At 34.7% G+C, this 27,658-nt stretch overlaps 1 protein-coding gene across 3 annotated transcripts in view; it reads left to right on the top strand.

The window, feature by feature from the left end:
• Positions 1 to 27,658, top strand: part of LOC124355147 (kinesin-like protein KIF21A) — a 214,866-nt gene that overhangs the window by 110,854 nt on the left and 76,354 nt on the right. For all 3 annotated transcript variants that reach the window (XM_046806127.1, XM_046806126.1, XM_046806128.1), the window contains exons 4-13: positions 1,477 to 1,698; positions 10,830 to 11,094; positions 14,376 to 14,578; positions 17,005 to 17,194; positions 17,699 to 18,007; positions 18,817 to 19,041; positions 20,612 to 20,811; positions 21,560 to 21,678; positions 23,807 to 24,049; positions 26,545 to 26,749. In XM_046806127.1, coding sequence (XP_046662083.1) covers positions 1,477 to 1,698; positions 10,830 to 11,094; positions 14,376 to 14,578; positions 17,005 to 17,194; positions 17,699 to 18,007; positions 18,817 to 19,041; positions 20,612 to 20,811; positions 21,560 to 21,678; positions 23,807 to 24,049; positions 26,545 to 26,749 — 2,181 coding nt within the window. The remainder of the gene's footprint in view (positions 1 to 1,476; positions 1,699 to 10,829; positions 11,095 to 14,375; positions 14,579 to 17,004; positions 17,195 to 17,698; positions 18,008 to 18,816; positions 19,042 to 20,611; positions 20,812 to 21,559; positions 21,679 to 23,806; positions 24,050 to 26,544; positions 26,750 to 27,658) is intronic.

Raw genomic sequence — 27,658 nt, 5'->3', positions numbered from 1 at the left:
AAAGGATATTTCTGACACTTGTCATCCTCAGCCATACTGCCTTGGAACGTTTGAAGGCTAGTTCTGTTTAGATTTTCCCTTTAGTCCAAATAGATAGGAGAAAAGTGTCTCCTTCAGGTCTATGCTCGCCAAAAAATACTGACGGAACTTTGCCCACTCCAATTTGCCGAGTTATCCCACTATCTCAACATTTCCAGTTGGTGACATGTCTGTTTTGTTGTACCAAAATAGATTCTACTGGACATCTATAAACCATTCAGAATTAAACTCCGAGAACCCCCCAATAAATCTTTTTAAGTTCTGGCACAGATCATACTTGAATAAAGATGGAATCTGGCTAAAAAGAGTAGTACTCCCCCTTTAAAACATTCACATTTTATAATTTGTAATGGTTGTACTGTTGTCATTAACTTCAAGGGACACATAGTAATATCTTGGTTCTTATTGAATACCATAAACTAAAGATGGAGACAATATCAGAGATTTAATTCCAATGTACTACTGGAACCAAAATGCATTAATATGGAACAAGTTTGAAATATAATACTTCAACAAGAAATAAGCAGAGTTGTTTAAAGTAACTTCTAAATTTATTGATTGTACTTCAGGTTGTTTTTAATTTATGATAGCGTCTTGGCATGTTTGTTTAAATGTTTTGATTTCCTTCATTATAGATATTACGTTCCTAATCTACATTCCCTTTTATTGTTATACTATTTAGGAACAAATACAATTTTAGCATTATTAAAAAAATTTTAAATCTAATAAAGACATAAAAGCTCCATTAAATTGTGAAGATCAGCCTTAGGCTCAAAATTAATTCATATTAAATAATAGTCAGCTTTTGACCATATTTTCAAATCTCTGTTAGTTTAATCCATTTTGAATTGTATCGATTTTCTGGTTTTTTATTCTTAGGAGCTTTAAAAACAAAGGCGTCTTAGAATGTTTATACAGATACATATATTCATAAATTATTAATAAAGTTGCATTATGTAGTCATACAAGGTTGTACAGTATTCTTACATTTGATAAGTAATAAGGTTTTGTACAAGTTAAAGTGCATATAAAACAGTTTATATCAAATAAATTACACACACAAAAATTATTAGTGATGGTTAAATTACATTATTCTGGTATTTTCATAGATTGTCACTTTGAATGTCAGGTAACATTAGTGTGCTGTAACCATCCATTCCATTGGAAAGTCATGGTTTGTAGTTTAATACTTGAATTATTAAGAAACATATACTGTATGTAATGTGCAACATAGTATGTTACTATTTTAACATAGTCCTCCTTCCATCTTTCTCTTTTCTATTTTTTTAATTCTTCAAAGTACAGGTCTTCTTATATGCAGGTAACTAGCCTCTCTTGAGGCTTGGTATACATGATTGCTAGTGGACATTAAGTTGTTATTGTGCTTAGTTTTGTTCACTAGAAAGGCTAGCTAACAGCTGTAAAACTGTGTTTCAGTGCAAGAGTGGGATCAAAATCACGGAGGAGCCAGGTAGCCACTCTATCTGTGTGATGGGTGTGGAAAAACGAGATTGTCACTCAGCGGCGGAGGCCCTACAGTTCCTGCGCCAGGGAGCTCTGTCTCGCACCACAGGCAGCACGCAGATGAACGCTCAGTCTTCCCGCAGTCACGCGATCTTCACGCTGCACATCAAGCAGCAGAGGGTCACTAGGCTGGAGGTAGGCTCTTGACTGACATTGGTATTGTACAGAGCACTTATATTCCCGCAATCACGTGATCTTCACACTGCACATCAAGCAACAGAGGGTCACTAGGGTGGAGGTAGGCTCTTGACTGACACTGTTATTGTACAGAGCACTTATATTAATGCAGTCACGCGATCTTCACGCTACACATCAAGCAGCAGAGGGTCACTAGGCTGGAGGTAGGCTCTTGACTGACACTGGTATTGTACAGAGCACTTATATTCCCGCAATCACGCGATCGTCACGCTACACATCAAGCAGCAGAGGGTCACTAGGGTGGAGGTAGGCTCTTGACTGACACTGTTATTGTACAGAGCACTTATATTAATGCAGTCACGCGATCTTCACGCTACACATCAAGCAGCACAGGGTCACTAGACTGGGGGTAGGCTCTTCATGGATACATAGCACTTGTATAGATTTATTAATGTTTTACAGTTGTGAGATATTTCAGATTTTAGCCCATCTGAAAATGTAGAGATGCCAATCCGTATGTACCGCAAACGTTTGTGTGTGAATTGTATTTATTTAGCCTCATAACAGCTGAATGTAATACGTTTTATAGGTAAAAGTTATTTTTGAATATAAAAAAATACTTAGATGCTACTATGATTTCATCAATACCTGAATTGAATTAAATTGAATTGAATCATAATTTATTTTCAATTTCGGTACATGAAGTACTGTACAAACTAAAACTCAAACTCCTTAAAACATAAACAAAGAGTAACAATGTAAAAATTAATCAGTAATTATAAGTTATTTAATAACATACAATTAAGGAATCTATTTATATGTATAACTAATTGTAAATTCGTTAGTACTAGCAGTTAATTTCTTTTAAGGAGTTGAACTCATTAATAAAAAATATTAGTGACCTATGAAATAAGCCTACATGGGCCTGTAGAAAGCCTGTGCGTAGGCTCGAGTTGCTGCCATGAAACCGTGGACGGATTGTAATTTGCTGTCTTTATTCAATATAACGAACTACGTGGTGCGCTTGTCGCGCGCCCCCCCCCCCCCACACACACACACACTTCATGAAATATTGTACTAATGTAAATCTTAGCGTATAATTAAAAGTATTAAAATTTAGGATGGCGTATTCCCAGAATCAAGAAGAAATGACAGAGTATTAACTTATATACAGTAGTTGGTTGAGAGGATTAAAGTGAAGCAGTAAAGTTAAATAGATAATTTATACTACGAGCTACCATGAATCCATTCATAATTGTCGGTAGTGGAGTAACAGGTTAGATAAGGAGGGGGCGGGGGGCAATGTTAGAAGTAGTCCCGTCTGTATTCAGCCGTAATAATTGATTCAGCCTCGTCAATACTGATAAGAGACAACCATTCATTTGAACGTTTTTACACATAAATACCGATGGTGAATCGAAAATGTGGTGATCAGGAAAATATCGACAAAGATTTCTAAATAGAAGATGGGATATGTAGAAAGAGTTAGTTGATAATATGGATTTACTAATTTGCATTGGAACAACACCGATATTCCGTGCATATCGAGTATTATGAGAGTGTGAAGTTGTTGAGAAGATTGTTGTAAAGTTGTTATAAATATGGATGAGGGTTGATATTGTCTGAGAGTGTATGAGATTTTGTTACCATTTTTAAATTATTATACTTCAGTAGCAAGTATTCCTTTTGAAAACAATGTAAATTAGCATTCTCTTATTCTTTGTAGTGTGCATGGAAATGTACAAGATATGTGCATGACCCCACGGTGGTTTCAGCGGTTACACCAGTTTTGTGATATAACTTTAATAGTATGAAAGTATTATTGAAGTTATAAAATTGAAGAATTCAACAATTATAATTTTAAAAGTATTTAATTTTATAACACAAATACTAATTTGTTACTATTAGAGTTAAAACAAATAGGCAGAAACCCAATGTTATGTGTAAAGAAATTAGTAATTATAAAACTTAATTTTTTATGTTATATGTAAATTTATTACATATAATATATAAAATGCGTACTATATAGTACAATAAATAAATATTGTAATTACTCTAAACATAATGTGAGTTTCTACAATGGCATTCATTTTTGTTAGGGATGAGGTACTGTATTAACATAGACAAGGACAAAATAATGAAACAGAAACAATCAGTCCATCTAAGCAGCAGGCTACACTTAAATTCCAAAATCAAAAAGATCTTAAATAAACTTAATTCACAGTACTATACTAAGCCTATATTACTGAAACAGTAAAATTTAATTTTTTTCCATCCTTTCCGAGGCTGTTCTTATTCTTGAAAGCAAGTTTTATGCACTACCGGCTTGCTAGACCTGACATAGCTTCACCAGAGCCCCGTTAGCCGTCTCTTTGAGCCGTTGCCCGTCCCTCACGACGAGGGAGGAGACTACAGAGACTACAGGAGAGAGAAGGGGACTACAGAAAATGCAGGTGGAGGAAGAGGAGACCTGGAATGACAGACAAAAGTGGAGGAGGCTGTGTACGACGACCCGTGATAACGGAAACGTCAGATGATGATGATGATGATGAGTAAAATTTAATGCATTAGTTTAGGATCACAAGCTATCAAACAAGAACAGTTATAGAGAAGCAACATGTACAGAAACTCGTTTACTCTACATAATAGCTAAGTCAGATAGGCTGCACTCAGTTGTAAAATTCAAAGCTTGTAAACCGCAAGTACAATAAAACTTTCAATTGACAAGATCTGAACTGTGTAAGCCTACTCATATAACTACTACTGTAACAACATCCCTTAAATGTTCAAGAATTGTTTATTTCATCACCGTTCCTGCTCAAGCAATAATCTCCTACAATAAATTATTGAACTATTAGTTTTATAATTTTAATCTAAAGCAAAGGCAATCAGTAATGTTTTAGACATGAAATAAGTCTAATCTTTCATTAGCATATGTGTATATTTACAAGTTCATTATACTGTATGCATAAAAACCTAAGTAGTACCCCTGCGTCAGATGACTGCTGAATCATTTTTTATCGTCACATGACAGACTTTTGTTGTTTTTGGGGTTAAATTGGATTTGTAACCTCTAATAAAGATTTAAAAAGAGTGGGAAAATACAAATATTTGTCCTGCTAATCGAATATGACTTGACATGACCATAGAAAGTTTACCGTTGGTCAGAATTGACTGACACAAGTATAGAAATAATGATAAATTCACCTTGCATTTAAACTGCTAAGTGAAATTTAAAGGAAATGTTCCGTAAACGTACTATTGGAGATAAGTTATATTTAAAGTCTATTAACTATGAAAAGTTTGGCGCATTAACACAAATCTCTCTTTAAAAATGGAATACTTTATTCGATATATGCTAGCAATTAAAAGTACTCTGTAAATATTTAACCAATGAAAGGATCTTACTTGATACTTACTTACTTACTTACTTGATACTTTTGTTTCCGCAGGAAGTTGGCCCATCTTAGGGCTTCTGCAGGTCCAAAACTGCCCTGCATAGGAGGGACAGTGTTTATGGTAGGGTGGGGTGTTCCAGCCCTTTACAATGATCAAAAAATTGTTCCATGCTATAGAAGGATTGATCTATTAGGAAATTTTTTAGCTCACTCTTGAATTTTTTGTTACAATTGATTGTTCTTATTATTAGTGGTAAAACTTGATAAATTTTTAGTCCAGAGAAATTTGGTTTTTTTTCAAAAAGAGTAAGCCTATGTTGCATTGAGAAATTGTTCTTAAATCTAGTATTGTTCTTAAATCTTGGCAGATGGTAGTGTGTGGTGTACCCTAGATGATGATATACATATTGTTTTTAATTATTATTACATTAAGTAGTAAATTATAACATTTTGATAAGTTATTTGTAGCATAGATTGATTGATGTGTGCAAGTGTTTAAATAGTTGGACAAACATTGAGTTATAACCTCATTGTGACTCATGAGTCACAGTGTACTTTGGTCTTGGGTCCAAAGGTCATGTATTAGGATTTCTCCTTAAGTGTTCAGAATTGGCCTCACTTACCCCTCTCAGTCTGTGGTGTGAACTGCTTGTGTGTACTTCTGTTGTCAGCACTATAAGGTCAAAGCTATGGAGAAGAATAGCAACTTAGAAATTGTTCTGCAATCTGAGGTAGGTCTATAAATCTAAGTGTATTGGTTTATCCACTTCAGTTTATCAGTTTCTATTTATCCATTTCTGTGGAAGATCTGTAAGGTGTTGTCAGCACTATAAGGTCAAAGCTATAGAGAAGAATAGCAACTTAGAAATTGTTCTACAATCTGAGGTAGGTCTTTAAATCTAAGTGTATTGGTTTATCCACTTCAGTTTATCAGTTTCTGTATATCCATTTCTGTGGAAGATCTGTAAGGGTATACCTAGTTTTTTATAACAGTGCAACATTTGAAGGTAGAAGAATACAGATGAAAGAACATTCCTGGGAGTGATATAATGAAACCAAATTATTTAATATTCTGAATAACATAACTTTTAATCAAAGCATCACAGCTGTTCTCAGTGGGAACCCTTTGTTAAAACTAATCTCTCATTGTTGTATGTGTTTTTTGTTAATCAAAGCCAAGTACTTCTTTTAATGGGTTATCTTTTGTCTTCTCTGTGCTTATAACTTATTTAAAGTATTAGTTAAATATTGTCTGTTTTAATTATTCAATTTAATCTTAACCTATGTAAAACTTTGAATTATGTTAGTATAAAAGTTTAAATATACGTAGGAGGATAAAGCAGTCCATCAAAACTAGTGCTTTACCCACTTCAATTTATAAAAAATGATTAAACACTTATTTCCAATATCAATAGACAATAGACAATAGACAATATTCTTTATTTGCAGTTTCTTTAAGAAATACAATGGCGTCAACATGTGATAATCTTGCTTTACAATTTTATGTATCTATTTGTTTATTAATTTTTTGTAATGTTTTGTCATCTTATAAAAGGTCAAAAAACTCCTTGGTCGAGTATAAGGGTCGCTCCACTAGCCAGTTCTGAAGTTCATTTTTTAACTGGTTTCCTCTCTTGTCCTTAAGGTTTTGTGGCAATGAGTTGATGATTTTGCGGCCAATGTATAAAGGTTTTTTGCTAAATGTTGTTGTGTGGTGAATAGGAAGACTGTAGTCGGCTGCTCTCCTAGTGTTGTAAGAATGTATGTCTTCATTTCTTGGAAGGTCCAGCTGATTGGTGTAGATGACAACTGCAAGTATGTAGAGTGATGTCACGGTTAAGATCTTAAGTGACTTGAACGCTTCTCTGCAGCTATCTGTAGGGCCTAGGCCTGCAAGTGTTCTAATAGCTTTTTTTTTGGAGGATCAGGATTTTGTTAAGGTTGGCCTCGGATGTTGAGCCCCAAGAAATTAATCCATATCTAATGTGAGATTCCACCATCGCGTAGTAGGCTGTTTTGGCTAATTCCGGGCCTCCCATCCACATCATTCTTTTGACTACAAATATCCCAGATGAGAGTTTCTTGGTCAGTGCATTAATATGATCTCCCCAGGAAAGGTCAGCACCAATTGTGAGCCCCAGTAGTTTTGTCTTTTGTTCTGTTGAAATATTGGGAATATCTGGTATTTGTTCATGTCTTCTGCTAAAATTGATATGTGTGGTTTTGGATGGATTGATAGCTAAGTCGTTTTGAAGACAGTATTGGAGTGCTTTGTCTGTAGATGATAAAATGCTAGTTACTAATTCATGTGATGTGTCATTTGCAAATAGAAGAGTTGTATCGTCTGCGTACATTATAGTCTCTACATTGTCATCATTGATAAAAACAGAAAAGTCGTTGGTGAAAAGAATAAATAAAAAGGGGCCCAGTACTGAGCCTTGAGGCACTCCTCTTCTCACTGGCAGTGGCTTTGATCTGTATACACATTTTTTTCCATTCAGATTTTGTTGAATTTCAGTAATTTGTGTGCGATCTTTCAGGTAGCTAGCCACCCAATCTTTTGCTAGGCCGTCAATACCTAAAGCCAAGAGTTTTCTCAGGATGAGGTCATGACCCAGGCAATCGAAGGCTTTGCTGTAGTCAAGTAGAATAGCTGAGACATGTTTGCCATCTTCCAGGTTGTCTGTGATTTTTTCAAGTAAATTGGTAACAGCTGTGGTGGTGGATCTACCTTTGAGAAATCCATGTTGATTTTTTGTAACAAGTTCATTTCTTTCCATGTAGTCTAGCATTCTTGACAGAGCAATCTTTTCTATTATTTTTGAGAGTGTTGATATTAGCGAGATAGGGCGGTAATTCTCTGGTTTGATGAGGGATCCTTTCTTGTGTTTTGGATATATTTTAGCAGTTTTTAAAGCAGAGGGGAATTGTCCTGAACTAAATGATTTGTTTATTATGCTGACTAATGGAGGTGCTAGTTGTTTGGCACAGTGTTTTACGACCTTTGATGGAACCTCGTCTACTCCACAAGATAACTTAGATTTTAGTGAGGATATTGTTGCAATGACTTCCTTTGTGTTAGTAGGTTTTAAAAATAGTAATCGGGTATCACTTTGTGGGAGGGTAATTTGGTGAGTTATTATTGTGTTTTTAAATTGTTCCCGATTGTTTTCCAATGTGGAAGCTGCTATTTTCGAAAAATATTTATTAAAGTGTTCAGCCACAAGAACAGGGTTATCCTCTATTTTGTCATCCATCTCCAGCTGCATATTTGCTTCACCTTTTTGTTTATTTTGTTTCTCCGAGTTGATTGTGTCCCAGATGGCTTTACTCTTGTTGTCAGCCTGATTAATATATTCTGCTGTTATGCTTCGTTTGAGATTTCGGAGTTTAAGGTCGTAGGTTTTCTTTTTTTCTGTCATTGCTATTTTGTCATCATTATTTCCAGTTAGTTCATATCTGTGTAAGGCAGTTAGAAAGTCTTCTTTTAGAATTTTTACTTCTTCATCGTATTGTACATTAAGCTTCCTACTTGGTTTTGCTTGTACTTTCTTCTTAGGACATACATGGTCTAGTGTTTGTCTTACTGTTGTTAAAAACAAGTTATAGCTCTCTTCAACATCTGGTGCAGCATGCACGCTCTCCCAATTTTCCAGAAAGAATTCGTCTTTAAGTATGTCAAGATTTTTCCTTGAAAATATTCTCCTCACAGTAGCTTCTTTCTTAGAGGACAAATTTGTTTGCATGTTGACGGTGCAAATCTGGCCAGTGTGATCTGATATCCCAGTCTGTACTACTGTGAAGTTCACCATATCTTCTGATATGTTTGTGCAAATACAATCAATAGATGTTCTGGAGTGATAAGTAGTCCTTGTCTCTGGGAGAGATAGCCGCTTGATACCAAAAATTGATAGTTCATCCTCAAAGAAAGTGTTGTCTGTATTTACGGTTAATCTGTCTATATTGACATCTCCCATTAAGATTTGGAGTTTAGCTTCAGCTTTATATGTAGTAAGTACGTCAGCTAATATGTCAACAGCTAATTTGACTTGTCCTCCTGGAGGACGATAAACACCAAGTACATAGAGTGTTTTATTCTGGATATTAATTTTTGTTAATGCAGTTTCACATACCAGTTCCACGTTCCTATTAGATATGTCTATTGCTTCTGTTTTTAGGTTACGTTTTTCCTGTACATAGATTGCAACTCCTCCCATTTTATGATTTTTCCTACTGTAAGATGTTACTAATTCATATCCACTAATCTTGGTAAGTAATAGCTTTTCTGTGCTCAATCCATGTTCAGAAAGTATCAGTATTGTTGGTTTTAAATCATTCATTAGATGGTTTATTCTCTCTACTTTTTTTGATAGTCCTTGGACATTTTGATGAAATATAGTTATGGGAGCTATTTCATCTTGTGTAGGATAGAATTCCAAAATATTTTGATTTTGTGTTTTTTTGTAGCCTGTTTGTGCCTTGTCTTTCTTGGACGTCGAAATTCTAAAAAAGGAGCTTTTTTCAGTATGGTAATATTGATCTGAAGAGGTGTTGTTCGTGAGTTTTGTCTCATGTCCATTTTCCTGGGTTTCTTGGTGGTCTTCACCTACTGTAATGGGTGGCAGCAAGGTGTGGTGTGTCATGGTTGAGTTCTCTTGAGTAATCGGCAAGGGTGTGTTATTACCCTTCTCCGTATTTTCCAGAGTAGAGGCACTGTGAGTCTGAAGTGTAAGAGATTGACTTAGTGGGATGTGTTCATCTGCTTGCGTGTGTGGTACTATGTGTGATTCAGCCCTAAGATGTTTTGCTAGATCATTGTCCGAATAACTGTTCATTTGCTTCACCCATTTGCTTAGTGTGTCATTTGCCACTGGTGAGAAATATTTGAAGGTTTTTTTGTGTCTTGTAATTGCCACAATGCAGTGTGATTTAGAGTTGTAGAGCTCCTCTTCTGGGATCTTTGATGTTCGTACAACCGCAATGTGGTCAGTTTGTTTTCCTTGATATTCGTGGATAGATGACACATCATACCCTAATTTTTGTAGCTCCAGTTTTTCAGATAGTTTAAACACTAGTACTTTGTGTTCATGTTTGTCAATGTTGAGTTTTTTTATGTCGTCCAGTTGAAAAGTTTGAGTTTCTTTCTTTATGGAGCTGCATGTTGTCATTCCTTGTGGGTAGAAATGAGACATTAGAGCTGCCACACTGTTTGTGCACCTGTATGAATGGTGTAGGATTTTATCAACAGTTGTCAGCTTCATGATGTCGTAGTAGGTTAAATCATGTGTTGTTCTATTTATATAAGGTATCTGGTTAATGTCACCAATGAGAAGGGCTTCCTGAGCATTTGCTAATGCGCATGCATAGAGTATTTCACCAGCGCGCATCATCAGGGCTTCGTCAAAAATCACTCTTTTGTAGGTGCCTCCCGATTCCATATATTTTGTCTTGTTTATTAGGAATGAGCATATCATTTCCGATATGCACAAATTCATATTATAAATCGCTTGATTTATGAAGCCAAGCACTTTATTATTGCCATAAACTTTTGAATATTTGTAAAAACTTGCAGTATACAGGTTGTAACCTTTCAGCATGTCAGTTGTTGTTTGAACAGTTATGTGTTGACAATTAATTAGAAATTTAACTGAAACGAGTATACAACATCTTGGTTGTTCCTTCTGTAATTATAAAGTGATATAACAAACAATGCTTGTCTGTTATTTCCAGAAAGATGAGGAGATCAAAGACACTGGTGCTAGTCAAGAGTTCGTAACGTTCAGTGCCAAATTCCATTTTGTAGACCTGGCAGGGTCCGAGAGACTGAAGCGAACGGGAGCTACTGGTGACCGAGCCAAGGAGGGAATATCCATCAACTGTGGACTGTTAGCTCTCGGGAATGTTATCTCTGCTCTGGGCGACAAGTCCAAACGTGCCCTTCACGTCCCCTACAGAGACTCCAAGTTGACCAGGCTGCTGCAGGACTCTTTGGGAGGTAATTTTGATTGAGGCATTTACTATTGACCAATTTTTCCTATTAGTTGCTGAATAGAAAAGTTTATTTTCTTAGGTTAAAACACTAAAAAGTATATCTCAGACCTAAAATAATTATTTAAAATTATTGTGAACATAACTAAAACTGGACTTATAAACAGGTTTTTAGCACATAGCATCATATGTTGACTCTAGACACTGAAAATAAGGTAACACTTCAACCATTTGTTAGTCATTAGTTACATGTAGAAATCTATAATTTTATCATAAACTAGGAGTTATCCGCGGCTTTGAATGCGATATCCTATTGAATAACAGGTATTTTCTAAGCATACCTTTTTCAACTGGCAAAATAAACACTATTAAAAATAAGTGATAATCAATGGAAGATATTCAAATCTCCTGATCTATTTCAAAATAATTCGGATTTAAGTTTAAAGAGCAATGTTTTGAAGTCCTGATGTCGGAGATTAACATAGTTTTAATGAGTACCAATGAAATATACAAATTTCTCTACAACATTCTGTAATATTTGTATAAATAGCTCCAACAATTTCAGCAACACTTGGAACTATCTTATGCCCAGTGAAAAAATACTAAGTCCATAGTAAACTTATTGACGCACACATGATTTTGTATATACTATTTCAATTTTCATTGTTAAGAATTTTAAAATTTATAAAAAATTACAGTGGCTCTTACTTCAAGTTTAGCAAATGATGGTTATTTGTGCTTTTAATCAATTATATTTAACACGTCATAATAGTGTGCTTTGTTGCCATGATCTAAAAATATTTACATACTCATTCTGTGGGGCCTACTCTAGTTAAAAGCTGTCTACTTCTTGTAAAATGTATTTCCAAGGTGCTGTAGTAGCGTTTGTATCATCATGAAAATATATAAAAATGTTGGTCTGAAAAGTTACTTTGGTCAAAAAAGTCTACTTCCAGTCATTTTAATTGACTTTCAGTCTAAAGTAATTCCAGTGCTGTGCTCGTAGAATTTGCATTACTGCAATGATCAAGGAAATATATAAATATCTGCTGAAAAGGGTTCTCTAACGTTTAGTATACATATGGAATTATGTAAGGAAGTAGAAAATTAAAAAGCATTTGCAGTAGATTCATAATACAGAATTAATTGTTATTACAATACTATGCCATTTAGAAAATGTATCGTAAAAGATTAAATAGAACTTGGGATTTTTTTAACAATAAAAATATTCAGTGATAGACATTTTTATATTTTTTGCTTATTTTTATGATAATGAGATACCAAATGCTAAATGCCACAACACAAAGATGTTCTTTAACATTTGTTTACTGAATTTTGAAACTCCAAGAAAATATAGTATAAAATTGTTAATGTTCGCTCTAAGTATTGACCATTGTATATCAATGTTGGGTAGAGAATGCAACTAGTTTTCATTTAAAACCTCTCATTTTTTCATTTAAAGAATACTAATAATACCTCCTTATCTAGCCTTATTCTACCTACTCTTGAAAAACTTAACATGTTAAAACCTTTCATGACTACCCCAAACATTTTCTTATTTTTTACAATGGAATTTCATACATAAAAGTTTTCAGTTGGTACATTTTTATAATAAGTGATTATTTATTTAGTATTTCTAACACAGTGACAAAATGAATGAATTTTTTTAACTTTGGAGGAGTTGTGGAGGAATTAGCCACAAGAAGTGAGTGTATTTCCAGACAAATTTGTATGTGATAAAAGTCTTAAATTAACTTCTAGAATATGCCCTGAAATTCATTGAAATCTGTTTTAGAACATCCTCTATGTCATTTTATGATTAGTTAAGACGGTTACTTACAATCACAACAGTTACTCAGATCATACCCATCATAAGTATTCTGTTTTCATTCTAAATACTTATCACTGTGCAAATCAAATCTTCAATCACAATAAATCCTGAAATTGTACAGAACTTTGAGAGTCAAGTGAAGTTTAATAGTCTTGTTTCTCTATATTCATAATCTTTATAAAATAACCAACTCCTTCGTGTAGCACTATTCTCTTATATTTGTGTTCATATACATATGTACTATATATTTAATATTTAACTTTTACCGATCAATACACTCTAATAACAATAATAAAAAATTGTATTATCTGGAAGGCTGAAAATCCGTGGAAAACATGTAGTTCCTGCTGAGCTCAGTAAACTTTTCGCTAGGATTTGGTCAAATTTTGTATTAATAACTTATTAATAAATTAGCAATAGTGTATTCAAATTTGTTGTTGAGAAATTTGTTCAAGGTGGATTGCAGGTTCAGAGAAACTGGTTTGTCTAACAGTCAGATGGAGTAGTTGTGTGTGTGTTACAGGTAACAGCCGAACTGTGATGATTGCCTGCGTATCACCCAGTGACCAGTAGTTGTGTGTGTAACAGAGTGTGTGTTACAGGTAACAGCCGAACTGTGATGATTGCCTGCGTATCACCCAGTGACCAGTAGTTGTGTGTGTTACAGGTAACAGCCGAACTGTGATGATTGCCTGCGTATCACCCAGTGACCAGTAGTTGTGTGTGTAACAGAGTGTGTGTTACAGGTAACAGCCGAACTGTGATGATTGCCTGCGTATCACCCAGTGACCAGTAGTTGTGTGTGTAACAGAGTGTGTGTTACAGGTAACAGCCGAACTGTGATGATTGCCTACGTATCACCCAGTGACCAGTAGTTATGTGTGTAACAGAGTGTGTGTTACAGGTAACAGCCGAACTGTGATGATTGCCTACGTATCACCCAGTGACCAGTAGTTGTGTGTGTAACAGAGTGTGTGTTACAGGTAACAGCCGAACTGTGATGATTGCCTGCGTATCACCCAGTGACCAGTAGTTGTGTGTGTAACAGAGTGTGTGTTACAGGTAACAGCCGAACTGTGATGATTGCCTGCGTATCACCCAGTGACCAGTAGTTGTGTGTGTAACAGAGTGTGTGTTACAGGTAACAGCCGAACTGTGATGATTGCCTGCGTATCACCCAGTGACCAGTAGTTGTGTGTGTAACAGAGTGTGTGTTACAGGTAACAGCTGAACTGTGATGATTGCCTGCGTATCACCCAGTGACCAGTAGTTGTGTGTGTAACAGAGTGTGTGTTACAGGTAACAGCCGAACTGTGATGATTGCCTGCGTATCACCCAGTGACCAGTAGTTGTGTGTGTAACAGAGTGTGTGTTACAGGTAACAGCCGAACTGTGATGATTGCCTACGTATCACCCAGTGACCAGTAGTTATGTGTGTAACAGAGTGTGTGTTACAGGTAACAGCCGAACTGTGATGATTGCCTGCGTATCACCCAGTGACCGAGACTTTATGGAAACCTTGAATACCCTGAAGTATGCAAACCGCGCCCGCAACATACAGAACAAGGTGACCATCAACCAGGACAAGTCCTCACGCACTATCTCACTCCTGCGACAAGAGATACAGCAGCTGCAACTTGAGCTAATGGAGTACAAGCAGGTATTCACACCAAAGTGGTCTTTTCAATCTTTCATTTTTATATGGGTGTTCTATTTATTTATTTAGTATAAAACTAAATACAATTTTTAATTATTTATTCTTTTTTTCCTTTTAAATTGTATCAAAGAATAATAAATAATATCATTTTTCTTTTATTGATACTAAAGATGTGATAGGGTTTCGTGCTGATGTCATTTATTCTTTATCGAATTGTATGTACAGTGTATCAAGTTACATATTTATTAGTGCTGCGGTTGCACTTGTATAATGTTAGTTTGAGCTGCTAATGCTTTTTCAAGAATCAAGATAACCAAAATAAATGATAACTAGAACAATTTTGAAAGTTTGTAAGAAATGCGAATCATGTTGAGATTATTTTTAGACTTCTTAATTTTTTTCACCACTTAAAATTTATGTTGTGTATAATTTTTACATTTGGGCTTTTACCAGCTAGCATTTTACCCCACTGTTAAGAAATCACAAGTCATTTTGTGTAATTTGCTGATTTATCTCATGCATCCAATAATAAAAAGTAAATTTTGTAATTGTTGTTGTAAATTATATTATTCATATATGTTGAATACTAGAATGAGAGAATAAAATTTACATATTGGCAATGAATACAGTAAACATTTTTTAGAAGCAGTTTCGCATTATTCATATTTTTTTCTTGGCTGATTTACGCAACTGACTGTCTTATAACTGAAAAATATTGCAAACACTGGGGTAATTAGGAAACAGATAAGTGTATGAAGTTAGTGCTGAAGGAAAAACCTGAATTTATGAGTGTTTTGCATATTTAAAAGAAAAGAAAATATGTATTGATAATAAATCATGTTCTAGACATCTGTAAACTTTTAAAATTTATAAAAATAAAAGAATTATATAATTTAGTTTTAAAATATACTACAGACTTTTTTTTAACACAGTTAATTAACATAGCTAAGATTTATTTAGCTAATTTTGTCAACATTTTTGGAGGTTAAAAAGATCAATTTGAAATTTTCATCATAAAATATACCTGTAACCTGTAATTTTGTATATTTAAGTAGTCAAAAATAAAACAAACTTTTTTTGTGTGGATAATTTAATTCTATACAAATCATTATATAGATACGCTACTTCTTCAAAAAATTACATTACCGGAAATGTATTGCACAACGATATATCGTTGTTAAAGTATTTTCGGCAGGAACACAAACAACGATATATTGTGAAACAGTTTTCGGTATAAATCATGTGTGAAACAGCCAAAGGGTTAATTAGTGTGCTGGCATGTACAAGAATCGTAGTTTTGTAAATTGAAAACCAATGGCATTGTTACAAGAGAAATTCATGTGATAAATACATATTGTAGAAAAGTACGTTGGTGTACATAAAAACTTAATCATATAAATGGCACAAATATATACCTCTCAAAATATACATAATCGAATAAAAGCTGTAAGTTTTGTTCTTTGTTTAAAGTTTGTTATTACAACTCCAAACACAGAACCCTCACATAAAATCATAACCCTAAAATAAAAATAAATTATGCCTTACCCTAAAACAACGAAGGTTTATTTGTTTTTGTATGCTTATGTGTTCTGCTGTTGGCAGATGGTTGATGATTTTAAAAAAATTAATAGAGTTTTGGACATTTACTAGACTTGAGACTTTTATTGTTAAAATTTTGTGTGCATAGTGTGCCTTCAAACATAGTGTTTTATTTTCTTTAGGTAACTGAAGAATATTATTAAAAAGGAGATACTACATTGCAGTGAATACATTATAGTGATAAGAATGGTATATTGTAAAAGACAAGTCAGAGGTGTGAGAGTTCAGAGTCATAGAGAAAGTTTGTCTTATAAATTATACTTATAGAAGTTTACAAAGTAAGTTCTATTTAAAATTTGTTTCCTAAAACAATTTAAAGAATTTATGATTATTCATAATGTCTTTTGAAACTAATAATTTATTTTAAAAGTATTTGAAAAAAAAAACTATAAACAATACTGTAAACCAAATGAGTCAGTGACTTCTGACAGCTTGGGCAAGTGAATACATTCACAGTGTGTAATTATTGCCACAGTTTGACTCTGCCTGGCCGCATCTCAATGACTCATAACTGTACTCCAAGAATGACAATCAGATCCCTTCCCAACATTCTTCATTCGTAGAGTTGATACTGATTCAGTTGCTCGTGTTCAGTTGTGTGTTGTTGAACCGAATCGTCTTTGATAATGATGAAATGCAATGTTCATGTAAGAAGATGTGGATTTGTTATTATTGTACAGGAGTTTTGTATGAGTTTTAAATCAGTTATTCTTCTAAATTATCGATTTTCAGTAAACTTTCAAATTTCCTTATCGCTTTTTTGCAGTGGATGAACCATGTAGCTAGAAATTTAGGAAAAAAACATATTTAAACATGTATGATGTGTACAGGGCAAGCGTGTGATGGGTGAGGATGGAGAAGAGACCGTCAACGATATGTTCCATGAGAACAACATGCTGCAGAGTGAGCTGGGTAACTTGCGGACCAGGGTGAAGGCTATGCAGGACACCATCGACAATCTGAGTGCCAAGAACATTCAGCTCCTGGCCGAGAAAGCAACGGGAGTTTGGCTCAACTCAGGTAAATCAACATTAGTATCCAGAAGGTGCCTGCACACACATATGAATCTCAACCATTATTGTGTATAATTGATTTCGATGACGAACTCAATGCATGATAGTTTTTACCTGCCTCGTTATTACAGCTGATTCGGATAAGGCCATCTGGCCAAACAACCCATTGCGGGCAGTGAAAAATCTGAGTGCTTGACGCACTGTGGCAGGAGTTATTTGCAGTGGCAGATGGTACGGCAGCAGCAGACATTCCTCGGCATGTACACAGTTGACATGCAACAGTTCTTTATTGCAGTAATAGCTATTCCAAAACATGTTCATGTATATTGTTTATACATATCTTAGATAAATAAATATGAACTGATAAATAGGAATATTAACTATTAGTTGTAAACTATTAAATTAATATAAGTCATCATTTAGAGTTTTTCTACCAGCCAGCACTGGAAACAGCGGCTAAACCATCCCGTTGTTGCCTCAGATATTCATTAGATGAATATTGTGATTGCAGAGGCGGGTGCAGAAGGAGACATGACGGAGATGATTCAGAACTACCTGAAGGAGATAGAGGAGCTGCGAGCCAAGCTGGTGGAGTCAGAGTCGGTATGTCAACAGCTGAGGCGGGGGCTGGCCCGGGGGGTGTTGGGGCCTCCCACCAGCCCTCCTGCTAGTGACAACGGCAGTGTGAGTAGTCTGTTAGCACTGGCCAAGCGAGATCTACATGGCAAGATGGAGGCTTTGGCCCGTGGCAAGGAGGCCCTCACTGCAGATAACAGGCGCAACGGGCACGACTCGGACCACTCGGAGAGCGATGAAGCAGGTTAGTGTCTAATGATCTTATTATTGTAGCTACAGAGACAAAGTATAAAGGCTTCTTACCTCCACTCTTGTGAACATAAGCGACTCTTCTAGAAACTGAAACAAATAAATATTTTTTAAATTTTATTTACACAACTGTCTCGAGTTTTATTGCAAATCCCAGATATTGGTACTAGAATCTAAATACAAGACACATATCTTGTTCAAAATAATTTTTCTCTAAAGCACCCAATTGAATTTAAAATTGTTCAGATACTCTGAATTTGCAGAACTCCTTGTTTTGTCTTTTATCCATTAACACGTTCACGGCAACAGCTTATTTCCGGACTATTTTAATTCCCATTGATTTTTTCAATATTAATGGCAAAAAACTGTAATCGTCTAAAAAGTATATGGTTTCACAATTTTTACATAAAAAATTTATTTCAATATGATTTTTCAATGTTTCTCTGTGTACCCCAAGGGGTATCTAAAAAATTAATTTACCTTACAAATTTAGCAATTGTGCACCCGATGGAGTTGCCCCTTTGGTCCAAGTATTTTTTTAAGCACAGGATCAAATTTAATAAACCACCAAGGCAGGGAAATAATAAAAATGCAATAGAGAACTGCAAAGCAACGTGTAACCCATCGGGTACATGACAGCAATTGTGAAAGATCACGTGTATCTGATGGGGTACACGTTGTCGTTAACGTGTTAACAGATAGCAAGATGTTTGTAACAATTTCCATATGATATTATTTCAAATCTTTCTTATTAGGCATGGAAATTTAGTTGGAAAACATAAAAAAAAACTAAATTGGTTACAGAGAGTGAGTCGGAGACTGAGTCAGAGGAGAAGGACAGTGAGTATAGCCAGGAGCTAGCAGAACTGACATCGGAGATTAACCTCAAGCAGAAGCTGATAGAAGAGTTGGAGCTGTCTCAGCAGAGATTGCGCAGCCTCAAACACCACTATGAGGATAAACTACAACAGCTGCAAGCCAAAATAAAGGCCACCCAAGAGGAGAGAGATAAAGTGCTGGCTTCCTTCAGTGAGTACTATCTGTGAATTAACACTTACTTTTCATAAATGATGGAACACATTAATTTTAAGAATTATTTTGCTACTACGCATTGAGTGCAGTAATAAAGTGAATTCAATCAGATTAATCATCCTGAACCTCCATTATTAAAATTTATCACTCGATATCAGTGTTCAGCGTAATGAATTGAACAAAACTTAGGTTCTTACTGTATGTCAAAATTCAGTGTTACTAGGTTTTAGACGTCTTTGTGTCAGCAGAAAACTACACATCAGGAGGTAAAAAAGGATAAAACTGCTTTAGTCATTAAAACTTACATGATTATAATTATAAATTGAGTCTTGACTTGTACAATTTTAAGATGATTTCAATGAAATCATGCCTATTTGTTGCCCACTCATTCTTCAAGTCTCTCAGTAAAGCTGTGTAATATTTTCAACACATCTGATTTGGTGTTGAAGCAACCACTTTGCTGATAGCCTCTTTTACGTCTTCTAGTGTAATTTGAATTCCCTTTTGATTTAAGTTTAAAAATAAAAAAATCACAGATACTGAGATTAGGTAAACATGTGGACTAAGCAATGTTACCATTGCAAGATTTTGCTTGGTCACTAAAGTAATATATTACGAGGTTTCCTGTATGAGCAGTTGCTCCATCTTAGAATCAAATATTTTTCATTGTTGGTAGTTTCCTTTACGTTGAGACCCAACATTCTCTGGTAATATTCTTGATTTCCTGTTAAAGTTTGCCCATTCTACTACCATAAATATGTCACGATGATTCATCTTGGTTCTATCACTCGCACAAAGTTTTCTGGCGTTGTGATTGACCTCGAACGGCTTGTAGGTTGAGTACATTGATCTAAAGTTATTCACACATTGCGTAATTGTGTTATGAGATGGAATACATCCTCTATGGCCTACATGGAAATGACTATGAAACTGACATTGTATAATCACATAAGAATTGCTATTTTTGAAATATGTCTCAACAACAAACACACTACTTATACTGGACCATTGCTCCATGGCTAATAGAATGGTATCGAGTAGGCTTATGAGAGCACAATATCTCTCCCCACACAACTGCTCGACTGTTCACGGACAAAACTCACCTGATGTTCTACTGCTCCTAGTATAATATGCAAAAGCCTACCTGCAGTGATTTATTTGAATCGTGAGAGATACCATTTCCTAGTATCCGGTTTAAGTAATAATTTTCACTTTTCTGGTCTAGTTTTATGGTATTCACACTTCTACTATAAGTTACAGTATTCTCACTTATGATTACAGGGTTACAAGATATTCTTACTTTTCTTATATAGTGATGTTCTCCAATTTGTTGTGTACAGCAATATTATAACTATATTTTTTTAACATAAAAAATATGTTAAATATGTTATTTTTTTAACATAAAAAAATATGTTTTGTTTGACACTGGGGACTTTATGATTAGTTGAGTTAAGTAGTACACAGCAGCTTAATAACAATAATTTGAAGTGAGGTTTTATTGCACATATTTTAAACATAAATGTAAGAGTGACAGTAAAAAGTTTCAGTTATTGTTGTTTATTATTAGGTGCCCAAAATAATCAGCCAACAGAAAAAGTCAAGAAAGTCCGGGATGAATTTGAACGTAAACTGAATGACATGCAAAAGGAAGTGAAGAAATTGCAAACTGCCAAGAAGGAGCATGCAAAAATGCTAAGAAACCAAAGTCAATATGAAAGTCAAATCAAAACACTTAGAAATGAAGTAGTGGATATGAAGAAAAATAAGGTAAGCTATCTGTTTGATAGTAAAACCACTATTAAAAATATTTTGTGAGTGGTTAAGTGAAATGTCTATAATTAAAAGTTAACCAACAACCCCATTTTGTTGTGTTGGTAAGGATAAATACTAGACAGCAACCTTAAAACACAAATCATCAAAACATTGCATTTATTGTTGTGAGAAAGAGAAATGCAGTTTAGGTTTGACACTGTAAAGTAAATGAGAACAATAAAATAACGTAATAATCAAAATTTAGAGGATTGGTCCATATAAACCTACTCTATGATTGCACGAATAGAAACAATTTTTATTTTCTATAACTGTCTGATTTAAAATATTTATTTCTTTTTTCATTAGCAATTTTAAAGTAAAAAGTATTGGGTTATTAGGTATTGTGGACTACAGTATTGTACGGTATTTTTAATTATCACTCAATGGATGTTCCTCTACACCGAAATCTATAAAGGTTTTAAATCAATTGATTTGTGATATTACATTGCCAGTTGTCAATAATGAACTATTCCTTTAGTGCCTGGTCCTTAGTTCCCGGTGTGCTTTGTTTGTAACAAGTTCCCCTTTTCACCCAAATCTGAGCTGTATGCGATGATGGTACATAAAATTAGTTTAAAGATCATCCATTAATTAATTATGGATTAAATTGTTTGTACATATTGCCTAGGTTATATTTGTTTAGTTTCTTATACGGTTTATAGAACATACTTATAAACAATGTAATAATATTATACATTTTCAGGTTAAGTTAATAAATAAAATGAGAGAAGAAACAGCAAGGCACAAGGAAATGGAAAACAGAAAAAATCGGGAAATTACTCAGCTTAAGAAGGAATCAAGAAAGCATGAAGTTGCTATAAGGTAATGTCTCTACATAATTGTCGTCAATATTAAGGCACTTGTCATATCTAAAAACAACATTTTTTATACTTTTGTCGTAGAAGATTGGATTGCCACTTGATTTAATAACGACCGAACACGATCATTTTGATGCTATTGTCGTCGGTGCGGTGCTAACCTTAAAAATTCTTCTTCTGATGAAAAAACAAATAGGTGCTAAATTGAGGCTTTAGGGAGATTATCACATTGTTCCTAGCAAAATGCCGTTATGAGATCTTGAGTTTGTTTTGTCTCATTTTGACGGACATTGCCATACAAAAAAGTGTGTTTCTCAATCAAAATGTCATAGAGAACACTTCTTGAAACTTGAGGAAACACTTCTGATAAGGAAGAAATTGTGAAATGTCTGTTCATTTTTGCTTTGTCATTAACTTTTTACACGTATTCATATGTGAACATTGAGGTTGTACATTGCATTTCTCATCATCAACCTTTTTTTGGCTATCTTAAAGTTCTAAAGTTCTTACCCATTTGAATGCCATTCCATCACTCATAATGTTTGTCCATATACTTCACAATTCTGTTGGTGATTTTCGATTGCTTTCACGCTTTTAGCACCAAGAAAACAAATAACAGCACGTACATCCCAGTCGGCAGGATTCTTAATTGGTGGGGGCATTTGAAATATGCATTAACACATGTATAAATGATTGATTTTGCTGTAATTGTGTCTTTGGCTTGCTAACAGATGAAGGTAGACAGTGCGCAAGCATGGGGCACTGATTATTTTTATTTTTACTATTCATAAATGACATCCATCGAAGCGTGAAAGGTTCCAAGTTGTTTTTGTTTGCTGATGATACCTCTTTGGTCATCTCTGGTTGCAATCGAGCCGAGCTTGAAATCCAAACCTTTGTTCAGGCCAGTAATTTGCTGCAGTGGTTGGGTGAAAACTCTCTGTTTGTAAATACATCTAAAACCAATTTTCTTGATTTTGGAATTAGAAAGTCTGCTAAAACGTTGATTGAATCTCAAAACATTATGATTGGAGAGTCAGAAATGTGTCCTTCTTTGAATGTTAATTATCTTGGAATTGTTTTGGATGATCAGCTAAACTTTTTTAGTCACATTGATAAAGTCACGAAAAAACTAAGCAGCTGCATATTTTTTTTGATGTATAGACTATCCTGTTTTGCTAGTGAGGAAATTCTTTTGCTTACTTACTATGGCTGTTTTTATCCTTACCTTTGCTATGGAGTCTCTATATGGGGATACGAGAGTAAGAAAACTCAATATGTTTTTCGTCTCCAGAAAAGAGCTATACGGATTATTTTCAAGTTGAGTCGTTCCCAGTCTTGTAGAGGTTACTTTCGCAGTAATAATATCCTTACGTTCCCATCCATTTATATCCTTCAGTGTCTTTCTTTTTACAAAAAGTATCCCCACCTTTTTTCAGTCAACGTTAATCCAGCCCATAATTACTCCTTAAGAAAAAGAAACAACCTAATCCTACCCTGCCATAAAACATCTTTTTTTTGAAAAACAAAGTCTTTACTCCTGCATCCGCCTTTTTAACTCTTTGCCATCCTGCTTGAAAATTGTTGTGGACGATAGGGAATTTCAAAATCGTCTGAAAAAATTTCTTATTTCGAGAGAATATTACAGTGTCCGGGAATACGTTGAGGATAATAAATTGTAGATCACTCCTGTTATATTGATTTGGTCTTGTTGTGTTTGATCTGTCAGTAGTCTATACTTTAAGTTAGGATATTATAAGTTTCTTGACGAATGCCTATGCATGTTATGTTTTTGGCAATAAATGAATTGATTGATTGATTGATTGATTGATTGATTGTAACACTGCAGCTTTTTCTGATTTTGCTGTAATTGCGTCTTTGGTTTGCTAACACATGAAGGTAGACAGTGTGCAAGCATGGGGCACTTATTGTAACACTGCAGCGTTGTATTTGAAAACGGTACTTTCTTAAAAATCATGCCTTGTATTTAATCTTTCCAAGACACTGATTAACTCAGAATAGTCTTGTATTTCTTGATGTTTCATCCCCTTCAGCAGTCATGACTTAGTCGTAGTGGCAATGTAGTGCTGCCCATTATTTTTCACTTCCTCATGTAATGGTTTTGTGCAAAGATCACTGGAAGCAGAAAAACGGGCCAAAGATATTGTGCTAAAACGACGGCAGGAGGAGGTGGTGGCACTTCGGAAGATGGCACGGGGTGGCATGAGTCGCAAGGCAGCTGGTCGTTTGCCACCTAAGGTGAACTCCTCATCTCCTCGGCTAGCCAAGCAGAAGTGGGCAGCTCTACAGAAGAATATTAACGCAGAGACGTTCTACAAACAGCAGACATCTAACATGGAGCTTGAGCTGGAAAGGTGAGCACTATACTTGTTCCATAGGAAACTTGTGCTGTGTATAGATCAAATGTAACAAATAAAGGAGTTGTAAGTGAAGAAATGTTTTTATCATTTAAAAGTGGACTAAAATGTCCCTGATGAAGGCAGATGTAGCAGACCATCTCTACTCAGTGAAGGGCATGTTGAAAATGTTAATTGAAAAGTTTGTGAAGTATAGAAAAGAACATTTAAAAAATCTGAAATTTCTTAATATTTTGCCATAAATTCTTAAAACTATTTTGTATAAAGTAGTGGAATAAATAAGGCAAATAAAAATGAGAACTCACAAATTATACACATAGTACTTATTAACTAATGATTTATTATAATTTCTTTTGTAACCTTGAAGACTTAAATTGTTTGGTATTTTGAAAATGACTCATCTAGGATGGCTCAGTAGACTGATAGCAGAAGGGTAACCAGTTCAGTCCTGCTACTTGGGTATTTTCCTTCATCTAATAGACAAATATTTAGATCCCATTCAATGAGCAAGACAACAGTTAAAATTATTATCAATGCAGTTGTTATTGTTATTTTTAGCTGTTTAAATCTTGTGGTTCGGAAGCAGAGAAACTATCTTTAACCCATTGCGGATCACTGACCAGCTCGTCACGCAGCGGCCGGGCCTAACGGCACGATGACGAGCTCAGGTCGCAAAAGCGGACTGCTTTTAAGTTTCCCTCCAAATAGTTCTATTAATGTCTGACAGATCGGGCGATCGTCTTCCCTTGTCAACTGTGTTTAACAACGGTCTACGTTTAGAGTTTTCAAAAGTTTTATAAATATCCTACAGATCGCAGTTGTATGTCGAAGTTGAAAAATCATTCATATGAGTTTACTCTCTGCTTTTTAGTGCTTCTGATTGGGTGTTTTCCTCAGTTGTTATTATAATACTTTTGATGTTAGTGACACAGAACTAAACAACGCAGAAGTATATGTTGGCGGGTATAGTCTAGACAATGGCCCGGATGTTGTAATCGCTTCGCCCGAGCCGCTTTATTTAGACTGTGATTCAGACATCATCCCTGCCACCCCGGAACCTTGCTCGCGTGTTATCGTTCCTACATCACGGATACCCCAGCAGGCCCATGTTCCATCTGATCGAATACCTTCACAGCTGAATTTTCTAGTATACAATAGAGAGCGATACGATGTGGCACACCATTGCTGTTCGTTCGGCCGCTGACCGTAAATTAATTCGTGCGCGCCAAAACAATACGATCCGCAATGGGTTAACATACTGTACTCTATTCATGTATACATTGATGTTTTATCCTTTATACTCTTATACTTATATAAAAATCTAATTGTGTTATTCAATCGTGTAAAAACTACTGAACTGAGTATACTGAAATTTTACATGGACATATTTAGGGTAACTAGTTACATAGATCTATTCATAGTTTGAAAATCACTCTGTACTACAACTCATTAGTTTTGAAAATTCCTTTTTTGCTTAATAAACGGTAGTAAATGTGTTTTTAATCATATATCAGTCAGAAATAATATTTATACACATTTAAACAGGTGATAGTCAATGTTTGTTGTTATTCATTTGTCAAAGTCAGTTACGCTTTGCAAATGTCAGTAATTTTATGTCCAGAAGCTTTTATTTGTATGGGTTTGTTTTGATTGAGATTTGAATCAACTGCAGTAACATGCCATAATTTATTACATTATAAGTATGTTAACCGAAAAAGCTAACAACTTCAACTTAAATCTCTCTTTAGAATTAGGATTTCTTCACACTGGCCTAAAATATTTCATTTTTTACTGAAATCTTTGAAGCTATTCAATAAAATATCAATTGGAGAGAAATTCTAGAAATTTCAGTTGTACTTATACCAAGTTACTCTTTGACTTTAAGGCTCCATCTTTAAACTTAAATATTAAATGGATCAACAAATTGGAATATTTTAAAGTGACTATCACTTATCTCAGGGTGATTTGAAACACCATTTAAAAAGAATATGGTCATGGTGTCCCTGTCTTTCAAAATGAAATTGTGTGCAAATTACGGTTAACTGCTAGTGTACAGATATAGGCCTAATTATGGTATTATTTTTATATCAGGATAAACCAATTTATATTTTGAGTATTAAATCTGAATACATGTTTATTTTCACTTATAAATTTTAAAACATTGCTTTCTTTAGAGTTTAATATTGTTGGTACTTTTGTAGATAACTTAATACAGCTCTGAACCTGACTAAATCTAATTGAATTTATGAATCAAATAAATGTATTCTATGAAAACTTCACTAAAAAATATATTACTAATTGTGACTTTGGTCATTTTATATTAAGTTAATCATCAAACAGATATAATGGACTAATGGTTTTTGGGTGTTAACAAGTCTAAAAAAATACAATAAGTAAATAGTTTTATGGAAATAGTTTAAATATTTTTATTCATTTAGCATATACATAGCATTTTACATTATTTTGCATCCATTAACAAAATATTTTCACAGGCTCATCGAAGACCGCAGAAGACTTAATGAAGTTATCAATATGAAGGAGAGAAAGCTGAGAGACTTAAAAAGCAAACAGCCTGAAGAAATAGTTCTAATCCGTGACTTAGAGGAGGAGACCGAATCTTTAAAGGCCCACCTGAAGTACATTGAAGATAGTATTACAGAATCACAACAAAATATTTTGCAACTTGAAGAGTCTAAAGTGAGTGTTTATTTGCGTTATTTACATACACAATCATAGCAGTACATAGTATACTTTACAGACAATACGTAAAACATAAAACCCTTTGATACTTTTTTGTGGAAGTGGAAAAGAGAAAAATCTGTTTGACAAAGTGTTGCCAAACAAGTATTATTTCTTCAAGGCTTTTGACTGTGTTTATTATCCCCTTTTCCTCTTCAAACTTAGGAAGGATGGTTTCTCTAATGGTAGTGTCAAGTGGGTCGAGTCTTATATTTTGGACCGGTGCTAGTGTGTCAGGTCAGGTGACAAGCAGTCAAGATGGAGACTAGCCACTCGTGGAGTTCCACAGGGTTCAGTCTTTGGGCAACTTCTATTTTCACTGTACATAGATGACATTACTACTAAAATTACTCAATCCAATTTTCACTTATATGCAGATTACAAACATACCACCACTTTTCCATAGCAGAAATTCAAACTTGTGTGACTCTCATGAGTTTTGATATTGACACTATTACTCACTGAACTTGGAAAAATGGACTAAAACATAGACAAAACTCAGTGTATCTTAAAATTGTCTCGAAATAAATCACCCAAAACTTGTTCGTAAAATTGACTTTACTACGGTTCCTAAATTGAAACAAAATGATCAGGAGCTACAATAGTCTTGGAAAGTAAAACAATGTAGGGGTATATTATTGACAAATACTTGAGATGGACTGTACAGACTTCTTTATGTGCAATAGGGTCTTTGCGTATGTTCACAGCCTCAAGCAGGTGGCTATACATCTACCACTGGATGTTAAAATAATGCTGATAAAGACTCTTGTACTGCCTTCTTCAAATACTGTGACATTGTCATTAATGACATGGCTGTGGAGCTTTCTAATAAACTCCAGCATGCTCAGAACTTTTGCATTAGATTCA

This window comes from Homalodisca vitripennis, chromosome 2 (assembly GCF_021130785.1).
Source record: "Homalodisca vitripennis isolate AUS2020 chromosome 2, UT_GWSS_2.1, whole genome shotgun sequence".
In the NCBI taxonomy this organism is placed as follows: Eukaryota; Metazoa; Arthropoda; class Insecta; order Hemiptera; family Cicadellidae; genus Homalodisca; species Homalodisca vitripennis.
This window is presented reverse-complemented; position numbering and strand designations above follow the sequence as displayed.